This window comes from Lathyrus oleraceus, chromosome 5 (genome assembly GCF_024323335.1).
Source record: "Lathyrus oleraceus cultivar Zhongwan6 chromosome 5, CAAS_Psat_ZW6_1.0, whole genome shotgun sequence".
NCBI classification, from domain to species: Eukaryota; Viridiplantae; Streptophyta; class Magnoliopsida; order Fabales; family Fabaceae; genus Lathyrus; species Lathyrus oleraceus.
Window position 1 is genome coordinate 266,046,315 of NC_066583.1, and position 11,624 is coordinate 266,057,938.

At 33.3% G+C, this 11,624-nt stretch overlaps 1 protein-coding gene across 1 annotated transcript; it reads right to left on the reverse strand.

Annotated features, from left to right (window-relative positions):
- Nucleotides 1–4,461: 4,461 nt before the first annotated feature.
- LOC127088114 (uncharacterized) lies at nt 4,462–9,493 on the reverse strand. Its single transcript, XM_051029028.1, has 10 exons — nt 8,100–9,493; nt 7,610–7,810; nt 6,393–6,503; nt 6,069–6,151; nt 5,894–5,960; nt 5,744–5,810; nt 5,518–5,654; nt 5,158–5,249; nt 5,002–5,068; nt 4,462–4,764 (listed from the first exon to the last, which is right to left on the reverse strand). The coding sequence occupies exons 1-10, from the start codon at nt 9,399–9,401 to the stop codon at nt 4,597–4,599; spliced, it is 2,295 nt and encodes a 764-aa protein (XP_050884985.1). The 5' UTR covers nt 9,402–9,493; the 3' UTR covers nt 4,462–4,596.
- Nucleotides 9,494–11,624: the final 2,131 nt, after the last annotated feature.

Consider the following 11,624-nt stretch of genomic DNA (forward strand, 5'->3'; position numbering starts at 1 on the left):
CCTCGACCAACCAAAAGTCAAAGTATATGTCTTGGAGCGCCATGTTAATTTATAAAAAAAATACAACCTATACCCTAATTTTTCCCGAAACCATGAGAATATAACTACGAGGGATCTTGCTTCGAATCCCAGATACTGTATTTTATCTTTTTTTTCCAATTGGTTTATGATCACTATTTCTCATCGGGTGTCTTTTCCCTTTTTATTTATTTATTTTGAATTACGAAGGTATTATTTTCAAATGCATTTTTTTCTATTAATATTTTTATTTTAAATTTGTATTATCCCCCTGGTTACATGGCACAATAGAGGGATAATATCTTTTGCCTCAATATTTTAAAATTTTTATTTATTTATTTATTTTATATAACTTTTAAGGGTTAAATATGTTTGTGGTCCTTCTAAATATCTCATATTTCACTTTTAGTCCCTCAAAAAAATTTCTTCAAAGAATGATCCTCCTGAAAGTTTGCGTCCACACTTTTAATCCCTCTTGCTAAATCTGTCACTAAAACGGTCGATATTTTAGTCGCTACGTAGTAAACGATCGCTGAAATCGTCGCCAATTCAATCGCTAAGTTGTAAAAACCGTCGCTGAGTTGCAGGAGGGACTAAAAGTGTGGATGAAAATTTTTAGGAGGATTATTCTTTGAAGAAATTTTTTGAGGGACTAAAAATAAAATATGAGATATTTACGAGGACTACAAACATATTTAAGCTTATTTTTAATTATTAATTAATATACTCCGTCTATTTTGTCTAAAAATCGACATGGTGGTTCTTTTACATGAACTCCCAAAATATGGTGTTTTTCTATTTATTTTTTTAATTTTAAATTAATCTAATCCCCTGAGTTTGCCTAAAAACATACATATTTGTTCTTTTACATGAATACTTCATAGAACTATACTCTAACATTTCATTTATCTATCAACACTCATTGTTTCATCGTCATTCTCTTAACAAAATCCTAGGAGATTTTCATCAAAATGCATATTCTACCATCTCTTTTCAACATCAACTCTTCCAACATCAGCTCGAACATTAACTCTTCCAACCTTACTCGTTGAAGCTTCATCATCACGTGTGAGGTACGTAACTCACCACTGAGATGTTGTTTATCAATAAAATGGTGTTGGTTATACTAAATGTTCATAGATATGGTAATACCATCAAAATGCACTATCCACAGTTCTTACAAAATAGAAATTGTGTTACATACTCACTAGAAATAATGTTGTTTTTTCTGAAATATTATTTTTCTTGAAATGATATTACCTATGATGATTCATCGTAACTTGTTGTTTTGCTTAGTAAAAACTATATTTCTAGTTAGTACTTTTCTGTGGTCTGAATCATTTTAGATGAAGTATGTGTGATGTGGTTTTGAAGTTCATGTTGGTTTCTCTGATATATGTTGTTATTTTTCTTAATTTACACAGACATGAACGATTCGACAAACACCTCTCATACAACCTCTGCTACAACCTCTATTAATACAAACAGTAAAAGAAAAATTAGAGGTATCATGATGTTGACCAAGGTGACAAAAACCCACGAAAGTGGTATTCGCTTTCAGGTTAATTTTGATGTAAGAATCGGTAAGACTTTGGTGAACATGCTGATAGTTTTAGGGGTTACATGACAGTACAAGGTAGAAGCAAAATGAATATTTTGATAGATAATTGATACGATATTGGTGGTGATTTGAAAGATAGAATATGGATCGATATAACGATATTTATTATGATTTTTATGATCTGTTTTACAAGTATATATAATCATTTATTTTTGGGAATTTCTTATCTCATCCTATGGGGTGGAAAAACATCATCTGGAAAACCTAAAATGTCTCTCAGATCCGGAGATGCATCTCCGGACACACCATGTCTTAAATTAAAATGTTAATTGATCCAGAGATGCATCTCCGTAATATTTTAAAATATATATCATGCATCCCACTCTGAAAGACATTCTACACATTTATTATTCCGGATATGCATCTCTGTTTAAAGTTTATGGAGATGCATCTTCGTACCCTATCAGAACAGTGCAAATTATGTTTGTTTTATATTTTACACAGTTAAAAGTGATGATTTATAAACGTTAAAACCCATGTTATGCGATGAGATTTAAATCATACAACCGATATGCAAAAAATGACATATATAAATCCAGATGGTCCAAAAATGACATATATAAATAAAGTCAAAATACACGATAAAGTAGAATGAAGTGAAAATAAAATACAATCCACAATGAATCCAAAGTACAACTACTATATACTACTACACTACTGCATATGTCGGGCTCCGTCTCCTCTGACTCCTTGGACTCCTCGGCCTTCAATACCCTTGTCCTCTAGCGCTGTCTCCGGTACATCAACGTCTCTCGTGCCTCCGTCATTATGGCATCTAGGACCTGTCTCACATCAGACTCATCAGGGAAGATGCCTATGTCAGTGCTTGTCTGTGCAATCTCAATTATGCGATGACATCTAGGAAAAACATCATGAGCATGATCTAATTGTGTCTGCTTCTCCTCTAGTATCTCTTGATGAGCTGGCCGCAGTGGATCTCCTGGAGCAGCATGCACCATATACGGATACGACACTCTGAAGAACCACTTGATGTACTCGTCGACGTAACTCTAGTCGCTCTCAGCTATGGTACTCCATGCCTCCTCCGGTATCCGATGGCTAAGATAATCATCAAACATGGCATTCATCTATCTACGTGTCGTGCCAGGAGGAGCAGAGACAACAGGGTGTCTGAGAATGGTCTGACTGTAGCCGAATTGCCGCATCACGCGCTCAGACAAATGAGGAGCAGTGAGACGTGATCGTCATTTTCAACCAACAAACATGTTTTACAGTATGTTTAAACTATCATTCATGTAATTTCTACTTATTTCTTACCTTAATCAACAATTTATACTCATTTACACAAAAATTAAAAAACTTTTCAAAACATCAAAAAACTTACAAATTTAAAGTTTACTTCACACTTGGATGATGTCTTTAATGTACTTGATGTTGATTGGGGAACCTTAGAACTTGGTTGTTTAATTTTGGAGTTGGTTGATAGAAAACACTTTGAGAGAGTTTGAACAAATTTGATATTTTTAAAAAAAATGAGGAAAGAGAAGGGTTATGACACGATTTAAGCTCCAATACCATCTAGAGACGCATATTCGAAATAAGTTTGAAGATGAATCTCCGAAATATTTTAACGTGAAGTCAAAATTCTATGTATTCAAGGTGCGTCTGAAGATGTATCTCTGAAAATTCTGTGTATTTTTGTATTTTTACGTGGTGCCTAAGTAATATATAGAGTGTATTAAAAAATTTCTTTTATATTTTTAGTTTAATATTAATATCAACTTTATTATATAAACACACGACTCTTTGCACTGATGCCTGAGACAAGCTTGAAATTTCTGAGAACCGTCTTAATAATTCAAAAAATTCTTAATAGACGGTACCCATATGATACACCTCAAGTCGTCTGTACCGACCTTGGCATGCTGCTGATTTGTAACTTCGATTTGAAACACAACCTCCATAACTTCCTCATGTCTCATAAACTTCCTTAGCTCTTGTCCCTTCAAACCATGCAAAAGTTCAGCCAACGTGTTATTAGATAGCTTTTTGTGTTCTCCAAATTTGTTTTAGAGGCTTCATATTTTTCAGATACTCGCAAGAACGTTTTGTACAATTTTGGTAAATTCAGTGCCTAATAACTTCACCGTGTTAGCAACTGCACAAGTACTCAAAGATAATCTCAAACTCCTTTACTATTTTCAATTCAAAATCTCGAATTAAATTCAAATTTTGATGTTTGGTTATTGATCCACTCGTGAGTGAGTTTTTGAAACTCCAGCAAGCAAACAAACTTTTGTCTTTATCTTCGTGAATTTTTTCTCCTTATAATTTATTCATCAGGGCCACTGTAGACGTTTTGGATACTCGGAGGACCAAATCCTTTTCTACAGCTTCCAAAAAATCTAATGCTTCCAAATAGGTTTCCATTCTCACGACCAAAGCTCATAGATTTTCTCCATCAAATGTTGGAAATGAAGCTTTCTGGAAAAGCTTACTTCAGCATCCATGACAACACAAGTCAAATCAATGTTGTATGTACTAAAAGCACAACCTATCTAGTATTTTGGTGGAGGCATTGAGAGGGGAAGATTTGATGTTCTTTTTAGGATAAAATGGACATAGCTTCCCGTGAAAGATTATTTATGGCAGGAGAGCCATTCAATAGATAAATTATCTTTTATTTTGTTTAGAAAGAGAAAAAATTTATGTGAGTTGGGTTCGGAAGACTATTAGGATTAGGGTAGGCATCAAGACTGCGTTTATAAAGGTAAGATCACCCAGCAAAGAGATTGATATAGTACTTATTTTAACCAGTCGTACTTATGATCCACACATGTATATATCATGTGTACAACACATTAAAAATATGATTAATACAAAATACACAATAACTTACAAACAAGTGAACCACAATTATCGGGTTACCTACACTGGTTCTAAATCTCAGTAAAGTAACAAACACAAGCTCTCTGGTATATACACATACATTGGTACTAGAATGATGATAGAAATGGCAATAATAATTCCCGTTGCTGATCACTCAGAGACAGTAAAATTGTCTCAAACATATTAGGAGGAATGTTCTGCGCAAGCTGTCTCAGCAAACTATTCATCTGGTCGATTGTTTGCTTTGAAGCCAATTTGTCACCCTTTTCAATAACCTGAATTTCAAAAAAATATTAAGAAAAATCTAGCAATTATAAGGGAGAACATAAGGTTATCAATATTCATTGAAATAAATGATAGTTTATATGCAATAAGATATCATCAGCACATTGTAAACCTAATAAAACGAATACAAATATCAAAGTAAATCTCAATGACACCACTGATAGTTGTCAAATATTAAAGCATCTCTAAACTGACAAGAAAAAATAACAAAGGAAAACAATACTCACTTCGAGAAACACAGTAATAATCTTAGCAAGATTTTGATTACCAGCTCCTAAAAGATCCTTATCTAATCTGAAAAGCATTAAAGCATTCTGTTAATACAACTGTATATTCTATACTGGCAATTGAATAGTTCAAAATATTCTTTTGAAATTCCTTACCTTGCAACCATCAAACAGAGTTGTTCATGCATAATTTTGGCTTCAGCCAAATCATCTTTAAGTGGCAAGAAACTTAACCAGGCAGGAATAGCCTGCCAGAACGAAATGAGTAAATTTTGTTTACATTTGTCACCAATGAAATATTGATTATACAACAAAATTTAGTTAGACAGTGGAAAATCAGTTGTTCTAAATTGCATTCCTCATCTGCAATTGCGGTCACAATAATGTGATCTTCAATCAGGTGTATATATTGTGGCCACAATGTAAATATTCTTCTCAGCTTCACAAACCACGTTGAAATCTACATATAAAACAAGAAGATCTATACAACAGTAGGCATTAGAAGGAAAATGTTACCGTGGTGCCATCAATGCTATCACGATGGAATTCACAGATTCTTCCTAGAGCAGAAACTGCAACATCACATGTTGCATTCTCGGAGGAATTCAATGCATTGCGATCTTTCAATAAATTGCTGAGTTCTGACAATATCACTGAAAAACACACAAAAAACAAGAAATAAATTTTATCAACAAATTATTGATAACACAATGGAAGAATAATTACAAAGAAAGCATCATACTATTGATAAAAGGCTTGAGATTTGGTATTCCTAACTCAGCACAAATCCGAATTCCCCTTGCTGCCTCCTGAAAAGGGGGCAAAATAAGTAAATAAATTTATATACAAAAATTGCATTAGGAATGAAACCAAGCGTATAAAAAAAATAAACCTCTTTGATGTCAGAATTTTTGTCACCGCATGCTTCCAGTAAGATAGGAAGGTAATTCGCAAAATACCTACCAAAAAAGAAAATCAAAACTTTTAATGTATTGTCATCAATTAGTATGACATTGATGAAAATATTATTGAAGATACAAGAGGGAAAAGAAGATAAAAAAGGCTACTTGTGAGCTACTTCATGACAACTTTGTGCAACTAGGTTAAAAGCTGACAAAACAATCCTTCTTTGCTTAGCATTCCCTTTATCCTGAAAGAAGAAAGCAGGAAATATTATTATGAGCCCCTAATGGCAAGTTTAGAAACAAAACCTTGCAAAGAAAGTGGCAAATGCGGCTAATGCAGCCGCAAAACCACAGTAATCGCGATTGTGCAGTGCAATTTACTACGAAAATATTAATAATATTCCTACCAAGTTAGCATGATAAATCATATATGTGGTAATTTTCCACGGATAATGAAATCCAACATGTTGAAAGACAATAATTTACATGAATCGATGATAACATTCTGTTCATTACAGTATCCACATTCTGGTATAATAATAAGCTTTCTGGAAGAGTATTCTGCAGAAAGTATAACATTGCTGAGGCAGCTTGTTCCTAGAAAAGAAACATGCAATTATTAAATTTGAATATATTGATAATGTGCTAAAGAAAAACACACCTGTAACAGAATGTAAATAAATTTCTATAATCCATCAATACATTATCTAGTACAAAATATTGTCAAACGGATCTATAGCACTATTATGTAACATAATTTAAACAAACTGTTATTTTCCACAATCTGCTATTAAAAATATTGATTCAAAGCAAAGCCATCAGAAAATAAAAAACTAAAGGTATTGGTAATCTAATCCCTCCTATTCTATTTACTCTTTAGAAAAAGCATCTTTAGTAAATTACACCCTTAGCAAATTTAAAGTTATAACTTTCAAACGTATTCATTCTAATAGGAGTGAAAATCCATAACTACTTATCAACACAAACACAGTTAAAATATTCCCCTATATCAAAGAAAAAACAAAAGAGTATTGCTGCACTAAGATTAAATAAATTTTCCATCATGTGTCTTGTTAAGGTTAGGGCAAATTTATTTATTTATAGAATTTTACGATGATTGAAAACTTAATGAAATTAGTTGTTTTGTTAGTTGAAAATTTTAAAAATCAAAATGTAATTTGTATTACAATAATATAAAAAACATTAAAAAGCAATTGCGGTTGCAATATTATTGTTGCGGCAACTTCCACAATAGCATCCGACCATAGTTGCGGTGCAATCTTCAATCATGTATACCCTAACATTGTAATTGTCAGCATTAATCTGCCACTATCGTGTTTGTTAAACTTTCTCATAAAAAAAATTCAAACCCTACAAAGCCCTAATCTACATGAGATTGGAAGAAAATTTTGATTTTTTAAGTTTTTAAAACTGTATGTTAAGCAGCTCTCAATGAATACTTGTGGTGTAAACTGTAAACTAATATATTTCTATAGTTAACAATAGTAAAATTATTTCCTGCCGCAATGACTATAATGCGTGTTGCAACGTCTACCATGAGTGCAAGTGCAGTTTTTTTTACCGCAACCACAATTTAAAATCATAGACAAAATAAAAGAGTCAAAGACAAAGTAAACAAATCATAGGTGAAGCAACTATATACGGAGAGTTCTAGATTAAGGGGGAAAGGATTTGTAGGATACCTTCACTTTGTTGTCTCCATCACTAAGTGCAATGGAAAAAGCATACACAAACCTAGGATGATAAAGAATTTGAGCCGATTGGACAAAAATTATAGGCATATCCATCAAAGTAAATGCTGCCAACCGAACTTGAACATGAGAGTCTTGGAATAACTTCAAAATTCTGATTATAGTTTCTTCTAGAAATTTTTCCCTCAAAACCTGCACAAATGTATGTATATGGAGATACACAGAAGGAGAATCACCACTTTAAGTCAAACTGAACCATAACCACATATGCACTACTACACTACTAATCTTAACTTAAAAGATTACTAATCAACCACTATCACCCTTACGTAAAACATTGTTGAGTTGGCATTTAAACCCTACAAATATGCATAAAATCATATATTTTCCAGTGCAAGAACTAGTCACTACTACTAGTATATTATCAAATTATATATTATACATGAAATAGATAGCGAAATTATAGTTATGATGAAGTCACCATTGCATCTGAGAACTCTTTGGATATCTCAGTGAGCAGTGTAATCCCTGCATGTCGCATTTTCCAGTCGGTTGAATCCAAGTAATAATTCTTCAACAGTTCATGAACAACAGCCACAACTTTGGTTCCTCCAAACGCAACAGAAAGCTTCTTCAAACACTTGATTCCAAATTCATAAGCATCATCCACCTTTTCAGTCTCGGGATCTGCACCTTTTTCTCTTTCATCTTCCGTTCCACGATCAGCACCACAATCAGCGCCGTTACCGTCACAGTTACTGTTATCGTTACCATCCTCTTTAACATACAGAACCAAACTCTTCATGGGAACGAGAAATAACCTAACCACCATTTCATGCGGAAGACTCGCCAGCACCTGCTCGCTTTCCTTCAACTCAGCCATTGCGAGCACCAATTCAAAAGCCAAACGACGCGTTTCTTCTGTAACACCACAATTCTCGGCGATCTGAAGCGCATCGAGAACCATATCACTCATGTAAGGCTTCAACAAAAGAGGCTCAGCAGAAACAAGCTTAACCAACTCAGCAAAAGCACTTTTGAAATAGCTTCTTTCGAAGCCATGCAAGAGTGCAAACACAGCAACCATCATCGCTCTAAGTAGTTCGTGAAAAAGCTGATTATCAGAAAACAAACAAATCAAGTTCACCACAGCCGCGAACGACGCAACCTGCACGTCAGGGTTCCGGGAAGTGAGAGAGGCCAAAAACGACGAGTGAAGTACACGAACACGGTCGTTCAGAGATTTCAAGAGGCTTATACGACAGTCGTTTGTGAGTGAGGAGAAGACTAAAAGAGAAAACTCTCGAAGCTTTTCGTCGTTTGAATTGACGGAGGAGAAAAGAAAATCGATAATCTCGTTCCAGTGTCGTTGAGATTTGTATATAACTGAAACGGTTTGTGAGAGGATAGTTGAGGCGAGTCTAAGGACGTGGATTGACGTCTCTTCAGTGAGATAGTTAATGAAGTGGGCCTGAAGACGAGATTGTGCCTGAGGGCGTAACTTGGGCCAGAGTTCGTTGGGTTGGACAAAAACAAGAGCGCGTGCGGCGTTGGTGCGCGTGGGGATTTCGGGACTGGAGGTTAGGAGGAAAAAGAGTTTGATCATAAGGAGATCGGGATGGTGGTGTTTGCAGCATTGGAGGAACGTGAGAGCTTGAGATCGATTTTGTTGTTGTTGAGGATCGTAGAGATGAGAGAAGAGAGTTTCCATGGAGGTATCGTCGTTAGAGCTGAGAATCTTGAAGGTTTCGGATTGTAATTCGAGGGGGAATTCAGATTCCATTGGAATTGGATTAAGGTTTTGGTGTGACTGCGATTTACGTGAGTGAGTTCGAGCATGGGAGGGAGAGAGAATGAGAGATAGAGCTAGGGTGCTTTTCTAGGCTATAACGAAAGAAAGGAAAGAAAAAAAAAAGATGAGATCAGTGTTTTTTTTTAAAAATAAAAATATATTATTTACAAAATAATATTTTTTTAAAATAAAAAAATATATTATTTTTAAAAAAAAAATTATAAATTTACTTTATAGTACAAATATAAAATTGAGTCATTAACCAACTTCATTATAATATTAACCAAAAATATGTAAGTTATTAACCAACGTCAATATTTTATTCGGGAACAATAATCATTCGTGAACAGTAAATTTTTAATAATAAAATAAATTTGGTTAATAAAATGTAAAATATTGGTTAATGAAGTGATGAAATTAGTTAATAAACTTTCAGATATTAAAAATATTTTTTATTAGTAAAATAAAGTTGGTTAATAAAATATAAAATATGGATTAATAAAGCTATAAAGTTGGTCAATCATATATTTTTATATTCATATTTTTTTATAAATTTTAAAATATATATATATATATATATATATATATATATATATATATATATATATATATATATATATATATATATATAAACATGTTTTTTTATTTATAATAGGAGAGAGAAATTAACAATAAAAAATTGAAATGGTAATGTAAACGGTGTAGGTGTACAAACATTGGTGTATAGATATCATTTCTCTATATATATACAGCGGCAGAAAGGGAAGAAACAATAAATAACACTATACATTGAACCTCTAAACCCAAGTATGATTCGCTGATGCTAAAAGTGTCTTACTTTTTGATCCCTCTTAAATCCACTTAGAAATCGTTGCTCGAGTATAAGTGAAATAAATATGTTTTTTTTCAATTATTTTTAAATTTGATATTCAATAAAAAATATAAATTATGTTTTTTTTTTACTTTTCCTATTTTTCTTTGACCACAAAAATATAAGTTTTTTTTAGGGGAAGAGAAAAGGAAAGGAGAATAAATTTAAAAAAAGACAGAAATAAAATTGAGGATTAGCGTCTTCACATTAGTATCCCATTCGCATCGAACTTTAAAATATGAAGTAAATTCTCACGTGTAATAGAAAATTTCAGTCAAAAAATTGATTTAGTAGTTACAATTTTAGTCAAACAACCCGCTCCATCGTTAACTTCTTTCCAAAAATGCGTAAGGAGGACTCGTCATTCTCTCTCTCACAACTCCTTAATATTTGAAATAATAGATACAAAATGGTGTCAAAGATTAGTTTCTACCTTCACTAAATGGATATCGGGAGTAGAATTGAAATAAAAAAACTAAAATCTCTTTATCTCATACTACTGTGAGACTACGATATAAAGCACTAAGCACATAGTTCTACATGAAGGTTTGTAGAGACACTAACACTACCAGCAAAACTAATTAACCAAGATCTATATGGCTGTCTAATCACACCCCCAGATGCACTGGGGTTCCCCTTACTACTGTCATCTACATTGAGAATCATAGTTGTTCTCGCCTTTGCATGCTAAGAAATCCATATCTTATTCTCTACTACAACCTCTCGAGAGTGAAATGCGTCCAACAGAGTCTTTACAAATTTGAAAATTTGTCGCTTAAGATGATAGATAGATACATTCTCAAGCTACTATGAAGGCCCTTAATAACAATCAATGGAAACCTATGTGTATTTCAAGGAATAACCCTTCCATTTCCTAATTTTTTTTTGCTGATGATGTGTTACTTTTTGATAAAGTTATTGTCACACAAGCAACTATTGTTGAAGGTGTCTTGAAAGAGTTTACTGGTAAGTCTGGTCATAAGGTAAATGTGAACGAGTCTAAAGCCTTTTTCTCTCCTATCACTAGAAGAATTAAGATTGATTATATCGTCTTTATCACATGTATTGGACACTAGATCTCTAGAGAAGTACCTAGGGTTCCCTATGATCCACGAGAGGTTTAGTCAGCAGGATTTTTAATTTTTAGTTGACAAGATCCAACACTGGTTAAATTCTTGCAAAATCAAAAATTTAAGCAAAGTAGATAGAGTAACTTTGGTCAAGTCTATTTTGGCATTGATCCTCACTTATTACATGCACTTTTTCTGGTTTCCCAAAACTGTCTGTGTCTTTATCGATAAATCCACCACAAATTTCATATGGATATGGACTTTTGATAAAGG